The 22,699-nt window shown below is 37.5% G+C and overlaps 1 protein-coding gene across 2 annotated transcripts in view; it reads right to left on the bottom strand.

Moving 5' to 3' along the window:
- The window catches only part of MARCHF1 (membrane associated ring-CH-type finger 1), a 93,717-nt gene that overhangs the window by 15,253 nt on the left and 55,765 nt on the right, over nucleotides 1–22,699 (bottom strand). The window contains exons 3-5 of one of the 2 annotated variants that reach the window (XM_050896596.1): nucleotides 22,201–22,280; nucleotides 21,183–21,923; nucleotides 8,638–8,818 (exon numbers count right to left, since the gene is read on the bottom strand). In XM_050896596.1, coding sequence (XP_050752553.1) covers nucleotides 8,638–8,818; nucleotides 21,183–21,923; nucleotides 22,201–22,280 — 1,002 coding nt within the window. The remainder of the gene's footprint in view (nucleotides 1–8,637; nucleotides 8,819–21,182; nucleotides 21,924–22,200; nucleotides 22,281–22,699) is intronic. The other variant, XM_050896597.1, reaches the window with a different exon arrangement.

Below are 22,699 nucleotides of genomic sequence, written 5' to 3'. Positions count from 1 at the left end.
CCCTTAACCAAATCAGTCTGAATTGTAACAAAGGTGTGGCTTGGTTTAAATGTCCTTGTATACCAAAACCCTGGTATTTTTAAATACATCATTGTTGTTTAAACATATCTAGATGTATCTTATTTTTGCAACTATATATACAGTGTATACGCATATGTCTGAATTGCCACGTAACCAAGATGAAAAAAAGGAGCTGATGTGCTTCATTATCTATAAATACGACTTTAGCAAGAATACTGATTTCCCCATGAATAGCTGCATTTACCTTCTCTGTCTTTTAGTTTTCCCACAAGAGAGACTCTTTTGATCCAATTAAATAAAAATGAAATAGAAGAAATTTGTGCTGAGGAAAGGCTACAGTAATTAACACAAAACTACAGCCTAGTGCTCTGGCAAAGAGCTGAGGGGAGCTATTCATTCTGAAAGACCTCCAACAAATGCCGTACATTCCAATTTTGCCACATACAAATTGGAGCAGATGAATAAAGATCTGAATAATTCCTGGAGGAAAAGTTTCTTTTTTTCCAAGTCATTTTAATAAAATGCTACAGGAATAAAATTAAATTAACACTAAAAATCATAAAATATACTGAATAAACTGATAATTATCCCATTTGATCATATTTTAGATCAAGGACCGTATTGCTATGTTCAAGAGAACATCACTATGTTCAAGAGAAGCCATTTTTTGCATGCGTTCCACCAACAAGCAAGCATCAGCCTATGAACTAAAACTCAGTTCAGATCATTCTCACATCAATAGGTCCCAGACAAAATAAATTTGAGGCAAATAACCACTGTAAAATTGTATGTGTTAGTTATGTGAGAGATCAATACATACATTAATGAGATCATGAGTAGCAGCCCGCTCCCATTAGAGCTGGTAAAATCCCTAGCTTCAAAATTAAACAGTAAAAATGGCATTTAAAAAAAAGTCCATGAATAACAATGACTGGTTTAGGTCAATGCTTGGGCTGATTATGATCTTTAAATTTTATATTACTAGCTATACATTTTGTGTCAGGGCACCATTCCATTTACATTTTCTTTAGTTGTAAAGCCAGTGTCAAGAGATTCTCTTAATTATTTCCAATGCCTCAGCTACCCAGCCCCTCCTGTGTTATAACTATTGATGAGGCCAAGCTGTAAAATGGAACACTGAAAGGGCTGAAATAAAAAAAGGAAAGGAGACCCCAAGTTCTTAAAAAATAAGTGAGAGGCTGATAAACTGCAGGATGGGGTAGGGCCCTCTAAGTGAAATGGAACCTTTTGATGCAAGTTGCATCTGTAAAACAGCTCAGACCAAGCTGTTTATTTCAGCCTCAGAAAGCACAGAAGGATTTGTACCTCCCAGAGCTCACGTTCATGGTTCTGTGCAATAGTGGATAACACTACTAATACCTACAACTGGACAATCTGAATTGTAAATTCAAAGGACAATCTCCTTTACTTTTGTAAATGCTACTGAGCAGCAGAAGTAGCAAATTTGCTTACTAGCAGCTAATTAGAAGAAGGAACAGATTTCATTTCATTTTCTGCTATAAGATTCTTTGTTTGCTTCTTAAAAGAATGTAAGTTCAAAACAATGACAATAAAAACATCTTGTTCCACCTCCAGGAAGGATGCTGCATGTGGGGGTGTCCCAGCAAAGTATCATAGTAAGACAGCTTTTTGCAAGCCTAAGAGTATGTTATGATGGTTTCAAGGTATGAGGCACAAGAAGTCAGAATCTCTCATCAGAAGTCCATGGGAACTGGAACAGCTGTGTGAATAAAAGCTGTGTTGAATGGAAGAGAAAGGAATATGGAGATGGAAAGCTAACCCAAATTCTTCCACTACGAGAAAGCTAAGATCTATTATTCTTGTTATGGCACAAAATGCAAGACAATGTTACTCTGCAGACTACAGCATGCTATCTATATACAAATAAATTAGCAGTAAAGCTCTGTCCTGGTTTCAGCTGGGAGAGAGTTAATTTTCTTCTTAGTAGCTGGCACAGTGCTCTGTTTTTGATTTAGTGTGAGAATGATGTTGATAACACGCTGATGTTTTAGTTGTTGCTAAGTAGCGCTTATCTTAAGCCAAGGACTTTTCAGTTTCCCATGCTCTGCCAGCAAGCAGGTGTGCAAGAAGCTGGGGGGGAGCATAGCCGGGGCAGCTGACCCGAACTAGCCAAAGGGATATTCCATACCATAGAACATCATGCCCAGTATATAAATGGGGGGAAGTTGGCCAGGAGGGGCGGATTGCTGCTTGGGCATCGGTCAGCGGGTGGTCAGCAATTGCATTATGCATCACTGGGTTTTTTTCCTTGTTGGTTTTTTTTTTTCTTTTTTTGTTAGATTCCTTTTCATTACAATTATTATTATTATATTTTGTTATTATTATTGTTAGTATGACATTTTATTTTACTTTAGTTATTAAACTGTTCTTATCTCAACTGATGAGTTTTATCTTTTTTTTTTTGATTCTCCTGTCCATCCCATTGGGAGGGGGGAGAAGTGAAGGAGCGGCTGTGTGGTGCTTAGTTGCTGGCTGGGGTTAAACCATGACATGCTCTATTACTCCCTCTCAAAAATTAGGAATAGAACTGTCTGAACAAAGTAGTCCCTTGCATCCTCGAGGCATCACAATAGCATATAAATGCTATAGAATTATTTTTACTTTAAAAGCTTTAATATACGCATTCTCCCTTGAGCACAAAGTTATTCACTATAATGACATGATAGCCAATAAGAAAGTAATAGCTTTGTACCTTTGTGCGTACTGGTGAAGTGTCTGACCCCACATATTACAAGAAATGATGTGAGGCTAGTGATGTTTTGAGACAGTTTACTGGAAGAAAGAAAACACCGGAGCAGGTTGCCTTGACGACGCTGTGTAGCTGCACCAGAAATCAAAAGGAAATGTAGGATCTTCTTCTATGTTAAGGACTGCAAAGTATTCACCAAATTGGGTTAAAAGGGAACTAATCCCACAGCAAGTCAATGTTACCTGACCTATGCAATATTAGCTATCGCTTCTTATCATGAGCCTTATTAGAAAACTGATGAAAAAGCCAGACGGTTCATACTTCACAGCACAGGGCAATAAGAAGTAAACAGCAAGCGATACAGTAATCAGTGCTCAAAGTTTCTTTTTTTTCCTGGGAGATTCTGCAGGTCACTTCTGGTTCTGAGAGTCTACTCTGGCAGGAGAAGTGGTTTCTAATGGTGACCACTTTTGATTTCATAGCAGGATTTCACAAAGTTGTCTCTGCAGCCTATATCACTTTGGGCAGTGATCGCCATATTCTTAAATAAGGAATGTAAATACGAATTATCCAGCTAGCATTGAACCAAAAATAAATCAACACCCTTAGCGTATTTTGCCGTCACTGAATTTATCATGCATGCTACCGGATTTTATCAAAAAAAGATTTATCCACAAAGCATCCAGTTATGAATGAATTCCTCCAGGCAGTCATATTTTTTAAGATTTACTCTTTTTATAGGACTGCGTTGAGCACAGAGAAGGGAGCTGAATCTAGCTCTCTCAGACATTGGCTAAGAGCTCTAACAACTGGATTTAGAGTAGTGCAGGTGACAACTGTTCTGTAAAAAAAGGCACCCTATGCAGTTTTAACTCCAGCAGGGGGAGCAGAAGCAGATGTGTCCCTGCTCCAGAGGGAAACATTAAGTCTGCGAGAGAAATGGGACTTAAAGATTCACTTTAGACTTTCCTTTTGTCTATCATAGCTCTCAAAGCAGCATTCTGATTTTCTTCTGTTGCTTCCATAGGTGATTCACTTTTTTTATTTTAAGGAGCCTGTGGAATTGCTGATTTCTCTGCCTTACAGCTGGGCATTACCCACAAGTTGTCTGTTGGCTGAAACCCTACATCTTAATTGGTTACACAGCTCCTACTGATCTGACGGTCTTGTTGGAAACAGAGTATGTTTAACATACTATAGTAAAACTAAATATTTGCTTTTGATCCAATAGTTAAATCAGCATCATACCAAACAGTTGAAATCTTCCCCAAACTGATTTAACCAGTTAATCACTAATCTGACCACAAAGGGGCACTGATATGCTTGAACCGGGTTTTGCTTTGTATGGAAATTTGAGTTAGCCAGTTCCATAACTTCTCTCCAGGACCTAAATACCCTGCTCTGGGCAGTCGTGAACCACCTATCTCCGACTGGGACTTAAACCTTTGAATCCTGTATGGGAGTTAAAGCTGGTGTGGACATTTTATCACTCTTATTACAATCTGGTTATTTACAAAATAAACAACACCAAGTGGAGAGAGAGCATTCCTTCCTTCTATTCTAATGACAGCAGCTGGGTACATGAGAAGTTCCACAGAGTTCAAGGGTGTAAAACCCAAAGAGAGGCACCTCATATGACATTTAGAAGTGCTATTTATCAGTATGTAAGCAAATACAGAATACAAGAGGAGTAAACACTTAGAAGATATATGTACACATTCAAAATAAACAAGAAGATCAAGTTTCTTTCATTATCAGTATTTTAAGACTGGCTTTGCTTCTGTTTAATTTAACAGAAACTTATCACTCTGTTCTAAAAGAACACTCCCAGTCCTCTATTTTTAAAAGGGATGAATTCAGATACCCTTTCTATCAGAAAGAAAATCAGCCTCAGCTGGTACATAATGCTTCCCTAAACAAAAAATTGAATTGCTCTTCCTTAATGACCAAGAGTAACTACACGGTAACAATGTGCAATATTGCTTATGCCTCACATAAATAAGACATTATTTGTAAATCATTTCAAAGTTAAAACAAAATCAGGAGAGAAAATAGACATGTCTGACACCACAGAATAATCTGTTGGGATAACACATCAAAGTAAAACATCTCATCAGATACCAGACGTCTTAAATGGACAGCAAAATTTAAATATGAAAAGTATTTTGAAGTATAGTGAGACACTGTGGAGAAATCTCCATTTGAAGACATTTCTACATTTTAAGCACCTTTTAATTTGACACTTTAATCCATTTCATAGTCACAGTATTTTCATTCAGTTCCTGTTTCTACTACGCTTCAAACACCAAATTAAAGAGATATAAAATGCAGGTGCTACTTTACCAGGATTACATCCTTTTTAAAGAAGAAGTGATTTTCTCAGGATGAAGCTATTACCTGAGAGAGCTCAATAAGGAACTCACACAAGCTTCTTGCCACTTTCTAATTCCTTCCATGATAAATAAAGTCACTTTATAAATGAGAAATTCTGCATTATGGATTGCAAATGCTGAAAGGTAAAGCTACAAATGCAACTGTATTATTTATAACCATAGATAGACATAACAGAGACCACGAGAAACAAAACAGACACACTAAGCAATGCTTAATATTTAATCTCTAAATTTATATTTAGCCAAGTAATTAGACCTGCTCAAGTATACGAAACACTTGCAATGCCTGTTCATCAATGCTTAAAAAGGATTATTTCAATACAAAGACTCACTAAAATGATTAAACTAAGTTTTATTTGATGTCTGGTGCTTTCAGGGATTCTGTAATTAAATAACTGTTGCATATTGGCACAAGCCTATTGATTTAATAGAGGTATCTTGATTTATGTTAACTTAATATGCTGCAACATTGTCACTTATGGGTGCTAACAGCTGTATGACACGATATTCAAACACGATTTTGCTATAAGACCCTAGACTTTGATTAAAAACTGTTAGGAAACATTGAGGGTACATGAAAGGCTGAGGCATGAATAAAGATGGTAATTCACTAGTTGAATCAAATAGTTTGTTTTATATTTAAATTCTGCTTTTGTGATACTGCAAAAACGAAAGTATAGATACCTGTAATTAAGTTCTGTGGTCTGTAATTTTTTCCCTTCAGGAGACCAGTGGTTAGAATGTTGCAAAGGTATTATGATAAAATTCATCATAATGAAGCAATGCATAGTCAAGAACCAAACTTTAGACTCTCACATCATGAGTAAGGTAGAGATTAAAAATCAAAACTGGTTGAGAGATGTGACCCTTCCACTTGTAGAATACCACTTCAAATCCAGGTCTAATGGCCATGGAAATAGCATCTTCTGGAGCTGGCCAGAAACTTTCACTTTAGGAAAGGAAAAAATTTCCTTTTTTTTTTTTTTTTTTTAATAAAATGAGTTTCTTATGGAACTGAACAGGTACTTTTCTGTTGGAACTAAATATGTGGTCTTTTGTTTAGGAAACACTGAAATGAAATCTGTTTTCAGAATTCCTCAAAGTTTATTAGCAAAATAAATAATTTTTTGTCAATTTTGCTGTTTCCACTCGGCATAGGGCAAAGCTGACAGGAATTGCATCGTTTTCAGATATAACTACCACTGCTTATAATGTCCTTGCCATTATGACCAGAGAATTCCAGAGACTTGGGAAATTTTAATTCTCTGCTGCCAGGCTGGACTTAGTGCTGGAGACTGAAGGCTCTCTGGGTCTAGGACATAGCCAAGCTTTAGCAAAACCTAAAGCTCTCAAGAAGGTCTGAATATCCTGGAGTCTGTAGTGCTTTTCAGATCCTGCATCAAGGAGACAGGATTGTGGAGAGCTTCAGCTTTAGAAGCTGCCTGTCCCACAGCACTTTGGTCTCTGGAAACCAGTCTTCATGCCATCTTCTGAAAATCTGGACTCCTAGGGAATGCCCCACAGCTGAGATTCTGGGCTCTGTAAAAGCTTGCAAGAAATTTGACAGTGTTTCATTGGAACTTTCCACTTTTGCAAAATATATAGGTTTTGACAAAACAGCACTTCCAGTGATTTTTATAAAAGATGTTTGGGTGGAAAGTTACCAGTCAGCTGTGCTTACTTGGCAGGTCTCTTGATGATCACTCTTTCCTCCCTTACCTTGTCTTTGCTACAGCTGTCAAAATACTTGGTACAGCTTCTCATAAAGCTTGGTACAGCTTCTCATAAACTGTTTAGTGTTTCATAAATTTGTGAATGATGGCAATGATAGTGCATACACTTATTAGGGATGATATATTTAGTTTAATATAACATATGAAGGGTGTCACAGTTGAATGCTATAAATGCAAAAAGGATAACTAATTTTAACTTTGAAATCATTGGAAACTTTGGTTTTGGTTTCTGAAATGGGTGTAAATTATAAGAAAGGATCTATAATTAGATGCTGGGTCCATACTATACAGACAAATATTTGTTAGCACTGCATTTGAAGGGAGGAATGTTGCCAGCATTTACTGCCAGGCAGATTTTGTTTCCATTTTTTTAAAGATGCTCTATTATCTAACACAATCAGGAAAAGGCTTTTGTTAAAAATACTGATATCTGTATATTCTCTTGGGTAAAGTGGCTGTTGCAAGTGTACTTGTTAGATGGAAGGTTAGAGCAATTTGTGTTGAAAATAGAAACATATATACAGAAAAAAATCCCCAAAAGATATGCTACAGGCAGGGGATTTTACACAATTATCTCCTTCCTGTGACATTAGTTAAAATTCATCTGCAATTACTAAAACCTAAGTCAATATAATTAAGTTTTTAGCCATCAGTTTTTTATTTACATGTTTCAATTTCCAGTCTACCTGGCAAGATCTACCTGGCACTTGAGAACTGTGTCCTTTCCTATCACAAGCTTTGCTTGTCAAATCAATCCCATTTCTCTCTTCAGAAGTGGTTTATCATCAGGGACTTACTAGAAAATTTCTCTGGATGGGAAATGAGAACAAATTCCATTTGTTCTCCTTTCTCTGAACTGCTGCTACCTGTGCAAGGCTGACAAAAACAAAATGTCTTTTGCCATCAAAACACTGCTATGTATGCATACACTAGTTATAAGCTAATAGTTTCTACATGTTTTTCAAGGGCTCTCACATTGAAATTTATTTTAAATCAAAACTCGCCCTATTCTAGATTGACTCGAACTTCAAAGATGCAACAAAACCCAAAAAGGATGAAAGCATTTTTAGAGCAAAATTAGAGAATAAATGATTCACTCCAAAGAAAACAAAAACCACATATGTTTAACAAACTCTTCACCTTCCCTATACTGACAACCTGTGTACCATTAAATTGATTTATCCTGGAAAACAGATGAGTGCAGATAACATACATTTGACTTTCAGGATGCAAGGTCACCCTGTAGTTTAGATTCCATTAACTAATCTTAATGTGCGAGTGATTAATTTGCCCACAAGTGTAACAGTTAGAACAGATGCAGCTAAATTGATTGACTGCGTTACTGCATATTGGTATAAGCATCACTCTTAACCAGAAGTTATGGGCTCAATGCAAAAATTACTTTGTGAACTGGCCTGTGTTATTCAGGAGCAAAATGTGATGAGTAAGATTTCTTTCTGGCTTAAAAATAGGGAGATGAGCCAATAACAAAAAGCTGAAGATAAAAATTCCAAATACAAAAAACTATTATTTGTGCTTTTATATGGCATGTGTGCTGAAAGAGAGTCTTTAGTCAAAATCCTCTGCTGCTGTAAATTAAGTAACTTAAATGTAGAAATAAAATCACTGGGACTGATTTAACAACAGCAAATACAAAGCCATTTTGGACAGGCAGATGTTTCTTTAATTGTGCCAGTACTTTGCACAGCCATTCTGGACACTTGACACTTGGGGATAATTAAATTCAGAAGCACCATACCTTCCGAAGAGGTTTGAGCTTGGTCTCCATTATAAAGTCGTACTTGCAGAGTTCACAACAGCGCGTGTCGGAGCTCTTAATCCACTGGTGCAGGCAGGCCTGATGAACAAAGCGCAGGGTCCCTGTGCAGCGACATGGTGTGATGAGGGGACTTTCATCATCTCCCTCACAGTGACAGATCCTGACAGGAAGGACAGCAAGAGCTAGTGAGGGAACTTGCTAACCAGCAATGCAAAGGCACTGGTTTATTTACACTGGTTTTTCATTTTCAGACTTGACATTCATAAGACACCAGGTATATGACCTTTCAGATTGAGGCCCAGGAGCATATTCCTTGTTCCCTTCTGCCACTTAGTAATTTCTCTTCACTTAGATATTTCTCTTTGAATTTGCTACATCGTCTGAAGGTGAATCAATAGAAATAACACTGTTTTTCCCTTTTATGCATAGCAAAACCTTTAAGACAAATACCAGTGCTCTTTCTAAGAGCTGAATAGTTCTTGGTTTGTAAGTAATGCGAATAAAATACTCAAAGTTAGCAGAATCTAACCCAAGCTGAAAATATCCAGTATGAAAAGTACAAAAAGTTCCTAGGATACCTCTTTGGACTTTTACACAGTTAAAAGGATTAGAGAACAGTTTTGAGTACTCTGGAGTCATGTGTATGGCACAGTGTATGCACACACTTTTTAGGAGGCAAGTGTTAAAAAGTCATGGTCCTTCCTCTTTTTCATTTTTCACTGTCCCTTTGAAGCAGATAGCTGCGTTATCTGGGAAAACAAGAACTAAAGCTGTAAGCAGACCCTAAGATAGAGTTTGGTCCCAGAACTGTTGTTACCTTGTAATGGGATACAGAGCTTTTCGCGTTGTGGTTTTGCATAAAGTGATCAGTGTCCTAACATCACAATCTGATGGTTTTCTTCTGTGACACATGTCCAAATGTCTTGGTGATCTTCCCCTCTTCCAAACAGACTCCTGATCATATCAGGAAAACATTCACCCATCAAAACCAATGACAGCTTTATTGGCAAGCATCTCTGTGAAGGCAGAGAAAGCTCTATGGTGAGCAGAAGGCTTAACCGAACACCTGAAGTTAAGGAGGTTCACCTCAATGAAGAGAAACTCCCTCCCATCCCCACCCCAGAAAAACACAACAAAGCCCCCAAACCCTAATGAATGTCCTAAGTGTCAAACTGGCATGTAAGAACAAAAAAAAAAAAAAAAAAGCTGAAGCCTGAGAAAAGTTATTTCAAAATAGAGAAGTAGCAAGAACAGCACAGATCCTGGTGTCACACAAACGAAACTTAGGGCTTAGAAACTTAGTACTTAGGAAAGACACCCTCAGATACGTGTGTGCAGAAGAGTCTGAACACATCTGAAGAATAACTCAGCCCTTTATGCAGAAAGCTGTGGCCACACCGCTCCTGGGGTAGGAAAAGGGCTGGGGAGGGCCCTGCGGTGAGGTTGTCTTCCTACCGGCCAGGTTAGGGAAGAAAGGCGACCTTCTTCATAGCACAGGAGCACCTGGCGTACGTCAGGAGGCAGCCTGGCAGAGACACCCTGTGAAAGACTGGCGACGGCACAGCACTGAGGCTGCCAAGTCTACAAGCAGGGGGAGGAGGGAATTTCAATGTCTAAGCGAAAGATCTATGGATCAAAACCAGCAGCTTCACTATTCTTCCATGGTGTAGCCTACAGCCATGAGAAAAATAATCTACAATAATGGGAAAGCAGAACAAAGCTGCTTTGCTGGATTTATAGAAAGAAAGAGACCAAAAAAACCAACAAAAAAATGAAGCTCCGGAAACCTGGTACACAAAAGCCAGGTTTCGGTGTCTGCGATGTGCCCATACAGCATCTTACACCCCATGGGAGTGGAGGGGAGAAGAAAATACCCACAACTTCCATCTTGCACACATTCATTTTTTGAGACACATTTTGCAAGAACTCAATTTACAGTCTTTTCTTTACTAATCCAGCCAAGCTAGGTGCATCAGTGGCTTAGTTCTTAAATGGAAACTGGCTGTATGCTGACTTCTTATTAGGCCTGTAGCTTAAGCAGAACTAAATTTTCAAAACATCGAATAGCTATTTTGCTAACAAATGCATTCCCAGCTGAGAGTTACATAAAAAACATTTTCTTTTTAAATTAAAACTATTTCCCAAAGGAAAACTAGTATTCTTTGTTCATTTAAATTCAAGCTATACGTAATTTGTTTTACAGGCTTAACATTTAAACTATTTAGAAATTAGACAACTAAACTATGTACCCAAGAGCCTTTTTTCTACTACTGCCAGAATTGTTTAAAATTATTTTAAGAGCTAAAATACAAGCCTAAAACTCCACTGGGATCTTCAAATTAAGTGACACTGCAAATCATCTATTCGAAATGAACAGAAGTATTCTTTAGTAGAAACACTTTTACAGAAAAACACTATATGAATTATACATTCTATTTGTGCTTTTGTTGTACAGAAGTTACAAACTAAACATATAAATAACAGGGTGACATTAAGAATTTACATTATACAGAAGCTCAAACTAAATAATCTAATGGCCTCTTCTAGCTTTATAACCATGAAATATGTAATGAGAATAAAAACAAACTTCAAATGGAATTAAAGTCCAGAGAAAATAACCAAAGGCATGGTTTTCATTAGCTTGACTGCTCTTTGGTGCAATTTAACTCTTCATTATTTGTTTAGCCAGAAGGAATTAGCTTAAAAGAAATTTGTGCTACCTAAACTCACAATCACAGTCTTTAAAGATACGTGGGTGCCTGACAGCTATTGAAACAGATTGTTGGTTACCTGCTTAAATATCTGTTAAAGACTTGGGCCAGATAACTTGTAATATCTTGCTCAGCCATTAGTACTGAATCAGAATTTTCTGCGTCTTTGCCCTTTGCTCTATTCATCTATCATGTACATCATAATTATCACAAATTATAGAAAATAAATTGTAAATACAGTTTTTGAAAAATATGTTGTGCAAACAGAACTGAGTAGGGATACAAAGCATAGACTTACCCAAACTGTATCTAAACCAAGTCAGAGGCAGAGAACTTCCATTCTAGTTTCCTATTTTCACATGATCACAACTGTTCAAAATTTTCACCCATTAGACTGACTATTTACAGGGCTGAACTTATCCTGAGAGTAAAATTTGCTTACATACTTCAGAAATGAGTTGAATGAAAAAAACCACTCTCCACTATAAAGAAAAGAGAAAAATATAAATTGCTAAATCTATACTGATTTATTTACAAGTTGTAGTACAGCACTGATCATGGTTAATAGCTGCAGTTTCAGCTGCTCAGACACACCTACAGAATTTACATACTCAGCTTTTCTCAACTTTCTAGTCCTTTCGTAGATAAATGGCCTTCATTATAGATCAATACTTTTGACTATCTGGAAATGGAGGGAAGTCAGCTATTTGACCAAATCCTTTTAGTTAGAATCCCTTTAGAGTCACAAATTGAGCCTGCATAATTTTTTATTTTTTTGGTAGGTTTGACAGCTTAGTGATTTAAAGATTCCTGCCTATGCACAGAACCTTGCTTGTCTAGGGGAAAAGATGAGTACAAGGCTCCAAAGGAGCTTTTGCTCTATAAATCGTATGTACACCAGACAACACAGCATATAGAGCTATTAGATGATCTTCTGATTCAGATACACAAAATAATTTGTGTGTGTGTGTATAATATACACCTACAGACATATCCCTACACATTGAGATCACAGAATTTTTATTTTTCTTTACAGAAAGTTCACTGTAAACTTTATGAAATAATACTCTAACAGTGCAGTCATTCTTATGCTTAAGTTTTTGCTTTATATGCCAGTATTTTAATTACCCAGCACATATTTCTCTAGCACAGAATTGTTTCTACAACCTTCAGCACACAGATGTACTAAACAGAGAAATTTATGCCAACACTGCATATATCAGACAAAAATCCATAAAAATTCTTTAAAGGATGTTCTTAAATAGCAGGTTCACTTATAATGCAATAAATTGGCAAAAAGAAAAAATATTTTTCAGGAAAAAAATCAAAAATGCTAAACTGAAAACAAAATTAGTCCTTGTGAAAGATTTTGCATAATTCATATAAAAACTGTTGCAGATTTCTTGTATGTTCCCTACACAAAAAACAACTCCTAAACAGAAACAGAATAGTTCAATTTAGAAAATTTTTAGAGAATGATGTATGTAAAAATGAAAAGGTAAAGAAGTTTACTGAGAATATTTTAGAATTATTTTTCAGTATTTCTTTTTGTTCAAAATATTAATTGAATTTAAGGCACATTCAAATGATGCTGAAAAACTCATTGATAATGCAATGCTTGATTGAGAAATTGTATGCGACACATTAAACTTTGTACCACAATGACTATGCAAAAAGAGTAAGTAAAATTGCCAGTAGTTTAAGGTATAACATCTCCTTCACTGAAGGGCATATTGATACCATACATATATTAACGGGAGAAATTTCTTATCGGATTAAAATCATGAGATGCTGCTGAACTAAGCACTCAGAAGTGAGGCATATTCAGAATGTGGTATTGTCATGCTGTCTTTAATTCCATGACTATGAACTGTTTTCCCTTGTTTTCCCTGGTCCTCTTCATTACACAAGTTAGAAGGCAGGAAGGGAAGTATGAATCAAGATGGCTATAGCTTGTAGACATTCATATGCTAATTGGATCTAGGCTGATTTTCAGAAAAACAGCAAGAACTATCCTGGATGACTGCCCTTCACTTCTCATCAAATTAAGATTACTTTTTTTTTTCATACAGACAAACATTTCTTACATAATCTCAGTTTAAAAGGTCAAATACAATCAGTATGAAGCAAGGAGTTCACATGGAAAATGTTCAGGTTTTCCCAACAGTGGTTTAGCTTGGCAAAATCATAGCAACCAAAATTACAATCTAGATGGTTAGTCACCATCTGACCTGCTTATTGCAAGAGGTATAGGTAGATTCCAACAGGTTTGTAGTTTTTCCTTCACATGCAAGGTAACAATTTTACACTCATTAAAGAGAATAGCTGCTAATCTCTACCCTCATTGGAAAACCAGCAGTTATTCTAACCTGTCTTTCACTAATCCACTTTAGTCTTAGGTAATTAAGAAAATAGGCTAATCTTTGTGCCGCTGTAGTGAAGTAGAAAATGCACTTATTCTGCAAGAGTCTTGTGTGCACTGTGTAACTTAGAGCTCTACCCCTACCTAGCTGGCAAGTGCTCCCCTATGACAGTATCTGTACAGCTGATATTGCCACAGATGACTATTGTCAAAGGAAAGTGATTAAGGATAAGAATGAATCAGCATGTGCCTGCTTGTGCTTCAAGCCACATAAGAGCCTTGTCATTAGGAGCAGCGCTGGCGGAAAAGAGTTTGCAGTAATTCTGCATCACCAGAACTCTTTCAGTGAATCCCGTATTTGAGATTGGCACTGCATCTCAGTATCTAATAAAATTTTCAAGGATTTTTGGCCATTACATATAGACAAAGGGTTTAGCTACAGTAACGTAGTGCAGATAGCTTTTATAGACTTCCTTAAAAATATACCAGGTCAAATTTTACCCTCATTAACAAATGTACAACCTAGGGGAATGCCTCTGAGGCTTTCAAAAATAGAAGTGTATATGGGGGCATGGGCAGACTGATAATAATGTACGATAATGTTTAAGGGCTATAAATGACATAATTATGTAAAAACTGTATTGTTCTCTAATATTCCTGGGTGCTATACAGCTATGTCTATGCTAATAAGCATTGCAGTGAAAGTGTAGCCAATCTGTTGAAAAAATCAGCTAGTGTTAAAAACCTGATATCTACAACCAGGCACATCTTTGTGGGGGTTGCTTTGATTTGATACTGATTTGAGGTTGGACCAGGAATGCATCTTGCAGTTTATTTCCCTCAAAGGGAATACAGTTGGACAACCCTGAGACCAAGACTCAGTGTGGTCTAGACCATGGTAAAAGTAAAGGTGATCAGATGTGCTTCAAAAGCAGGCTCCTTATCTGAACTAAAGCACTAATGGAGGCCCCTTCACTGACAAAATTAGGAGGAGCTACTGCCTTGTGACTGTGACACGTTTACCGCCACTGTGATGTGATTTCTATGCACTGTGAACTAAACTAATGCATATGTCCAATACCCATACTGTCATTTTCCTGTGGATGGACATATACCAGTAGAATAGAAATGCTTTCGAACAGATCTCCCTAATAAAAGGCGGAAATATCTTTTCCATGTAAATATGCTCAACAAAGATAACGCCTCTTCCAAAAACATTATTTTTGGTGAGAAATGATTGAAAAGGCAGTTAAAATCTTGCCCTTCACTGGAAAGCATACCTGGACTCATAATGATTATGCAAAGATAAATTCTTACCCTGTTCAGTGGGTACATCTCGTTGTTATATCTCACTATCACTAAAGGGAGCTTAGTCAGGGAGAAACAGCATAGCTGGAAAATGTTGGACCAAGCGAATCCCTGGGTTTGATTTTTGGCTGTGAGGATTATTAGCTGCCAGCATGAAATACCCTGAGCTCCTAGGTTATCTTAATTGGACCAAAAGGAACCAGTTCCACAGGTTTGCAAAGGGATGCACAAAATTGCTATTGTTACTGCCTGATAATCTTAAGAAAACTGTTCTCCTGTCCAAAAAAGGTCTTTTTCTCTTTCTGCCAATTTATAAAGTGCTTACAGTGCTTTTAGATAGTTAGACTCTAAAATTAAAGCAAACAACTTTATGAACAACTCGCAGCAAATAATTAACTCATTCATAAACAGAAACCAAAAAAATGTCAAACTCTGCTCCTGCATAATTTATCACTTGGGAAAAAAAAAAGTATATTCAGTAAATATGTTCACCCTGCAACAGGCTACAGCATGTCATGTTTCCCTTGCTTTCATTTTGCAGGCTTTTTTTTTTTTAAATCTTGTTTCCATTCTTTCCACTGTTAAATCATAATCTAAATGATAAATTGGTCTTCCTCTCCATTTAAACACAGTGTGAATGAAGCACATTAATTCTCCATACCGAATGTAATCAATTTGTATACCTCTTCCCTGTCACTCCTGGCCTTCCATTATGCTATACAGTCAGCTGTCTTTATCTGACTAGAGGAAAAAACATTTTCGAAATGTTGCACCACACCAGTGGAATGTCATAATGGCCTAGGTAAAGCTTTCTCTTGATTTCTGAAAACTTGATCAGAATTTGTAAGAGACCCAAGAGCAAACAACATTAGCAAAAGCACACTAAATCTTTTATTTTGTCAACATTTCTTGTCCTTCTATTAATCTTCCATTATAGGTGATAAATAGGCTATCTAACCATCTAAAGAGTTACAAGTAATTCCTGCCTCAGATGCACTGTCAGTGCAATTCAAGATACGTGTCAGCAAGATTTATTGCACTGAACACAGTTCAAAGAACTAGGGACTGCATCTTAAAAAAGGATTTAGATTTCCTCCCACCCGCCTAGTGAAAGTCAAAGCTTTAAGTAACTACACTCCCTGCAGAACATACGCAAGCTTTAAGTATGTAATAACAGGACCTTTAAAACCAAGGGTCTCCTCTGACTCAGACTAGCAGGAATTTGTGCCATTTCATCCATTTGCATTAAAAATAATAATAGGCTTTGAGAGAAAGAAGCAGAAACCAGGACTCAGTTCTCCCCCAGTTAAGTGACCCTAACCACAACAAAGACATGCTTGCCTTGTTTCAGCTGTCCTTGCATCCTTCTGAATCATGGAGAGCTTCCAAAAGAGACTGCATAACCAGATGGCTAAAGAGGTAGCAGATGGGGCTTTGAACCATCAGACGGACAATAGAATTAACCAGGATTTCATGCTGCTTCAAAGACTGATGAACCACTAGACCATCATACAGAGGAGGAGATTCCTCAAAAAGCAGGAGATTCCTATCAGAAAGTCACCTTGCAAAAAGAAGGCTTTGAACAGGAAAGTAAGCAGCAGTCGCAGTTCTTTAAAAGGAAGGGGTGAGGAGCCAACATGCAGGACAAGATTCAGAGATTTGGCTCCTAGTGAAGGAAGGTATCATCCTGAGACCCCAAGGAAGGCACTAACATCCCAGGGCGAAACAGGTTAAAAACCCTCTTCAGCCAAACACTACAGTTTGGCAGTTCAGCATCCTCCAGTTTTTGGTGATTTTAGAGGGCTCTGGATGGTATTTCAAGTCTACGTATTCTGCACTACAGTTTAAATTATTTATGGGATCCAACTTCATGGTTTCGGTATAAATATTTAAAATGAGTGTTAAATTTCAATGGTAGTATTTGAGCCTATATATCTATCTTCCGTTCACCTTTCTCTTTTTTTCTTCAAGTCCATGAGGACTTGTTTCCTCCCAAGAGGCTTTCTGTCTGTTGATTTTGTGAGCACTCTACTACATGAATATTTCAGGATGTAAGTATTTTCATGCAAGATACTACTTTTGCAGGTCCTACTAAATAATATTATGAAAAAAAAAAACCCTGTTACAACCCTTGATTTCACAGAGGGAAACTACATAATCATATTGCCTCTTGTCAAGTGCAATGTACGCTATTTCTTCCTATCTTTGATTGTGTTAACACAGAGAAATACCCATATTAGTCTTCTCCTAAGTTTATAATGGCCTTTTAATTAATACACTAGCTTTTTAAAGCTGATTTTAAAAAATTATACTTGAAGTAGATTCTGCAGATTTCATTAATCAACTTAATCATCTCCCTTACTACTTCTCCCCATTCCTAACAGTCTTCTGGCATGCCCTACTCTTCTATTTACTCTTCAAATGAGGGCCTGCCATTATCTGACTGCATACAGAGTCATTCAAGGAGTTCAACAAAATCAAAATTCTACTTCTGATAAGCATTTTTTTCATAGTGAGAAACTCCACCTTATTTAAATGTGTGTGGTTTCTTTCAGCTAATTAGAGTTCAGTGTTACAATTACAGTGCTGAAATGACTGCATCAGTAATACAAAAAAATTTTTACACCAAAAGCATAACTAGTTAAACAGAAAATATCTTTTAATTGTCCCATCATAAATAATAGAGATAACGTAAGATTAATTCAGAGTCAATACACAAAGCACTTAGGATACACTAGTGGTAATATCAACTAACCAATTTTCTTTCCTTAGTAATTCCCACATGAAAATCCATGGGACTAAATCTTCACAATCCACTCACTTTATTGTGTCCCACACACAGCTTTTCCCTTCAGGGAGATTACCCTCATGCAGACCAAAGAAAGCTATTTCTGAGGTTGTGCCTCAAGCCACATGGCAAATTCCAGAATAAAGTACATACGAAGACAATCTCAGACACAAGGCAACTTAGAAAAAGAAGGATCCAACTGTATGATTTAGAAAGCCTATCCTGTGAATCTCAGAAAAAAATTTAGGTGCCAAAACAACTCAGCATGGTCAGAATTTATGTAGTTGTCCCTGATCCCAGAAGCAGAAACCTTGCCTTCTAGTGGATTCCAGAAGAAAGGAGTATTTTCAGGGAAGAGATTGTAAAGATCATCATTGATGCCATGTCATTGTTTCATCATTTTGGAAAGAGAGAAACAGTGATGCTGGAAGGGGAACAGTCTCTCTTGAAGTGAGCAAGAGGCCTACATTAGACTAGCTGAAGTATATATTGCGCCATGTTACTATACTTTATCTGACTAATGTGCTTATGCTAGAATTGGGTGTGTCCTGTAACATTCCCACTCATGCAGCTAAATGCACATTGAGGAAACTGCCTTATAAATGCGTTCCACTGCCAGTAATTCATGAGGAAGTAAAGGAAAAAAATTGGCTACCCAAACACTTAAAGACAAAATAACTGGCACCAAGAGATGTTTAAGATCTCTGTTCCTCTGCTATTTCCACACAATCCCATCTAGGTGAGAGCCATTCCTCTCAGCCAGTTTTGTCACATCAACTAGAAGATATGAATACCTAGGATGAAAAGCTTGAAAAAACACCTCAAGAAAACAAATTTTCCACATCACAACCAGCTACGTTAATTCCAATCTTAGAATAAACATCACAAAAACCTTTTTTCTATTTCTTATGCAGAAAAATGGTTCCTGTATATGTGCACATCTGTGTTGAAATGTAATTTTTTTTGTGTTTCAGATGCAAGATTGTGAATCTGAAGAAAAACATACCACAGATCGTGAGTCAATTAAGTGCATGGACCTGTCCTGAAAAACAGAAACTACAGTCTATACTGAATCGGTAGTAAAAACATGGCTTCCTTTTTCTTCAGCTGTCTGCAAACTGATTAAGTAAGACAACTTACCAGCTGTGAAAAATTAACATGCTTTTGATTTTGTAATGTTTTTCCTAGATGTATTATCATCACTATAATACACCTAGTAATGACAACAACAAAAAAATAGCATTATCCCTGACACGAAGAAAAATGCAATTATTACTCTCTTGACAAATTTTGCACAACAGGCCAAGTTATCAACTGTGTTGAGTTTAACTCTGGTTGTTCAAAGAGCATCTCCACTGATAGTGAGCCTAGGGACACATACCTATCAAAAGTTTTCAACCTTCCTCTACTAAACAAGAGCCTAGCTGAAAAGTTTGTGTGCACATCCAAAAAGTCCATCCTTGAACCAAGCTCCAACTCTTACAAAAAGTGCCTTAATAATTATAATAAAATTGAATGGGTCGAGAAGACAGATAAAAGACTGGAGTCCACTTTCCATCTGAAAGCAAAGTCTAAGTTTGGGGACTTAGGCAACAGTTAGGATTAATCTACATGAGACAATTACAAAACTTTGACTTTAATTTCTCTTTTTTTTTTAACACAGTATAGTTAAGCCCATATAAAGACCCATGTTGAAATAATTTCTTCCAGTTTTTGGGTAGCTCATGTTCTTAATAATTATTAAATGGCCCTATCATATACGTACTGTGCCTACTACACTGGATCTTCAATACATGCAGGGTTGGTGGTTCAGAAATTTAAGACAACTCTGAAGTTGTTGAAGTAGTTATCTGTGCACATCTCTGCATCATACCATGTAGACATACTTCAAGTGCTTCAAAAATGTGTAACATGGTTACCACTGCTGCTGTTTCTTTGCATTTCTGTAAGATAAAAAGGTCCCAAGCCAGGGGTATGGTCCTGATATACAAGCTGATGTACAAACACAGCTGGACATTACTCTGAAGAACCTTAAATTATCATGACAGACAATGGTTGGACAACTGAAATGTCCATTCTTGCTTGGTAAGTGTAACAAGGAGTGCATAGCACTGGCTGTATTAGTAATGGCTTATATCTCTTGCTGTGAAAAAGCACAATGCCTGCATGTCATCTTTGTTCTTTTTAAAACTAGGATCTTTACAGTGTGTTACTAGGTTGAAGTATACTGTGGAACTGCATGATGTGGCATCGTAACTTCCTCATTCTGGCTGTGTTTATGTTTCCATGCAAATTTCTTCCCAGCAAAGAAAAGTGAGAAGTTTTGGGTTACCATATCAAGAAACTAAGCCTGATCCTCATTTAGACTTTGTAGATGAGAGTCAACACTGGCTCACAAGTTTGGGGAGGGAAGGGAAAAAAAAAAAAAAAAAAAAAAAAAGAAATACTTGTTTCAGTTCTGTTAAACTTACGGGATGGTGTATTTTCATTTACCACTAAATTAAGTAACTCAAGTCCAACCAGCTGTCTACTCTGAATTTGGACTTTAGCTCAGAAGCAGCCAGCTTGCTCTCATTTCCAGGGGGAAATGCTCACCTTCTGATTGCATGCTTCACACCAAGGGTATCAGACTGTCAGAAGCCTGAACTTCTGAACTAGAGAGAACTGTTGGTGTTGCTTTTTCTTTCCCAAAGCTTATTTTAATGCTTATTCTGCCCAATCATCCTTTGTATTGTTCCAATCCTTGTGATGGGTACCGAACTAACAGCCCCTGCATGTTCACAGTGTAGAGTTGTTCAGCAGTGCAAAATCCCGTACAACTTATGCTCGACTGGAGAGTGTGTTTTGCAGGCACCGTCCATCAGATTGCTGTGGTAATGGCAGCTCTAGAGGACACTGAATCAAGACCATAAATTTATTTCATGTAAGTCAATGAAAAATGACAAAGAGGGACCAAAGCTGGATTTGAACTGATCACCTAAGGAGGAAAAACTCCATATCCCATTGTATTGAGCTATCTGGCACTCTGCCTCATTCTCTGCCTCTGGCTGGAGATTTAAAACACACTAATACTCTGCCAGAGGACACAGTGTGTCCGTCTTCATGAAGAAAAATGGAGCAAAGAAAAACAGTTGGTTCCCTTGTAGGATTACTGTTTTGAAATTAGAGAAGTATGTCTTCAGATTGAGATACGCTAACTTCTCTGTAGCAAAGGTTTTTGTGTGAGTTCTTATGGCCTGCCTAGCAGTTTATTACTGAGAAACAGTGACAGAAAGCAGTCAAGAGATGGGCACTCAGCCCACAGCGGTGAGAAATTCCTCTTAAGAACGTTAAATCTTTCTTATTAGGGACTAACCTGCATACTTCTAAATCATCAGACCAGTCATCGTACAACACTGGAGGCTTCTGAACAGCATCAGTCACACTGGGCCCTGCCCCAGCAGGTGCTCCGTTATCTGGGACTGCCAGAGCATCACTGCCAGAGCCTGCCTCTGCAAAGCAGTCCTTCGAATCTTTATTGTGTCTAAGGAAAGACGCAAGCTGCTGATCTCTGTAGTAGCTTTTCCCTTTGCTTTTCCCACATTTTCTTGAGGAAATCCTTGCTTCCTGAGATGACGCTGAAGACTGTGATTCCTTAAGCCTTGGAACCCTTCTTCGGCGGTGATTTAAAGTAGGATTCTCAGGGTCAGATACCTCTTGCTTCTTTTTCCCCATTGTCCCCAAGGTGACAAGTTCAACAGCATTATTGTTTGAGGACCCATCCTGGTTACTGCATGTTCTATTGTTCCTTCTCCCTCTCCTGGGCATTCTGGCCTTTTCTCTCGCTCTCCTCCTAGCCTGAGCCCACTGACTCTCATCCGAAGATGATGATGAATCAGATGCATTCCAGCTGGATCTCGCAGGCTCAGGATGCAATTTACAGTCTTTCCCCTTTCCTTGCTTTTCTGTATGCTCACCATTGTCTCCAGTCTCTCTTTTCCGCCTAAACCTTCGTTTTACTTGTTTCTTACCAGACTCCCTATTAGAAGGGGTAAGCACCATGACAGGGGTTGCATGTTCAAGCTCATCTTCTGACAAATCATGCAAGGTAGTAGATCTAGACAAAGCAGTAAGCAAAGGAAAGGGATGGAAATGGTAAGGGTGGGTGGAAAGAGAGAAATCACAAAAAAAGGATGAAAGTGAGAACATGAATTTTAATAGAAAAACATGAGACTGAAAAGCAAAAACATTACCAAAACAAAGAGAGATCAAAAGAAAACTAAAGTCCATGTAAATTATGAGTAGTGTTAAGCAGAAGCAAGAGCTACATATTATTTAATGCAAACAACTAACAAGTATCAGCCAGATTAGAGTATATTTTTCTCAGCACATACCTACAAATGTCCTGAGTGGAAGGGCAGACAGACAACCGTGACTGACTCCTGGGAGCTGTTCCTGTTGTAGGACTGCTTGCCTGTTGAAAAAAGTTAGACAGTTTGGAATCTTTGTCCATGAAATACATTGCAGATATTTTACTGTTTTGCCACATGATTACAAAATTAAAGTAACTGTTGCTGCTGTTCATAGCGCACTGTTGAACACATGCAAGCTCACAAAATACAGGAAGCCTGACCAAAAGCAAAACCTATTTGTGGAACTAAATATGACTGAAGTGTTTCAGCTCTGATTCGCTCATGACTACTTTTTGTCACTGTTTGAGGAAGCAGCTTTCAACATTTGAATTTTCATTTTGGGTTTGATCTACTGTAAATGTCTGATGGGAAAGGATGTTGTTTTTATTTCATGCAATCAATCATGATGATTCCTTTCAAAATGGAGTGAAGTGCATTTACATTATGCTGAGTGATGAAGAGCACAAAGTTAACCTATGTT

The sequence above is a fragment of the Gymnogyps californianus genome, chromosome 4, assembly GCF_018139145.2.
Source record: "Gymnogyps californianus isolate 813 chromosome 4, ASM1813914v2, whole genome shotgun sequence".
NCBI classification, from domain to species: Eukaryota; Metazoa; Chordata; class Aves; order Accipitriformes; family Cathartidae; genus Gymnogyps; species Gymnogyps californianus.
This window is presented reverse-complemented; position numbering and strand designations above follow the sequence as displayed.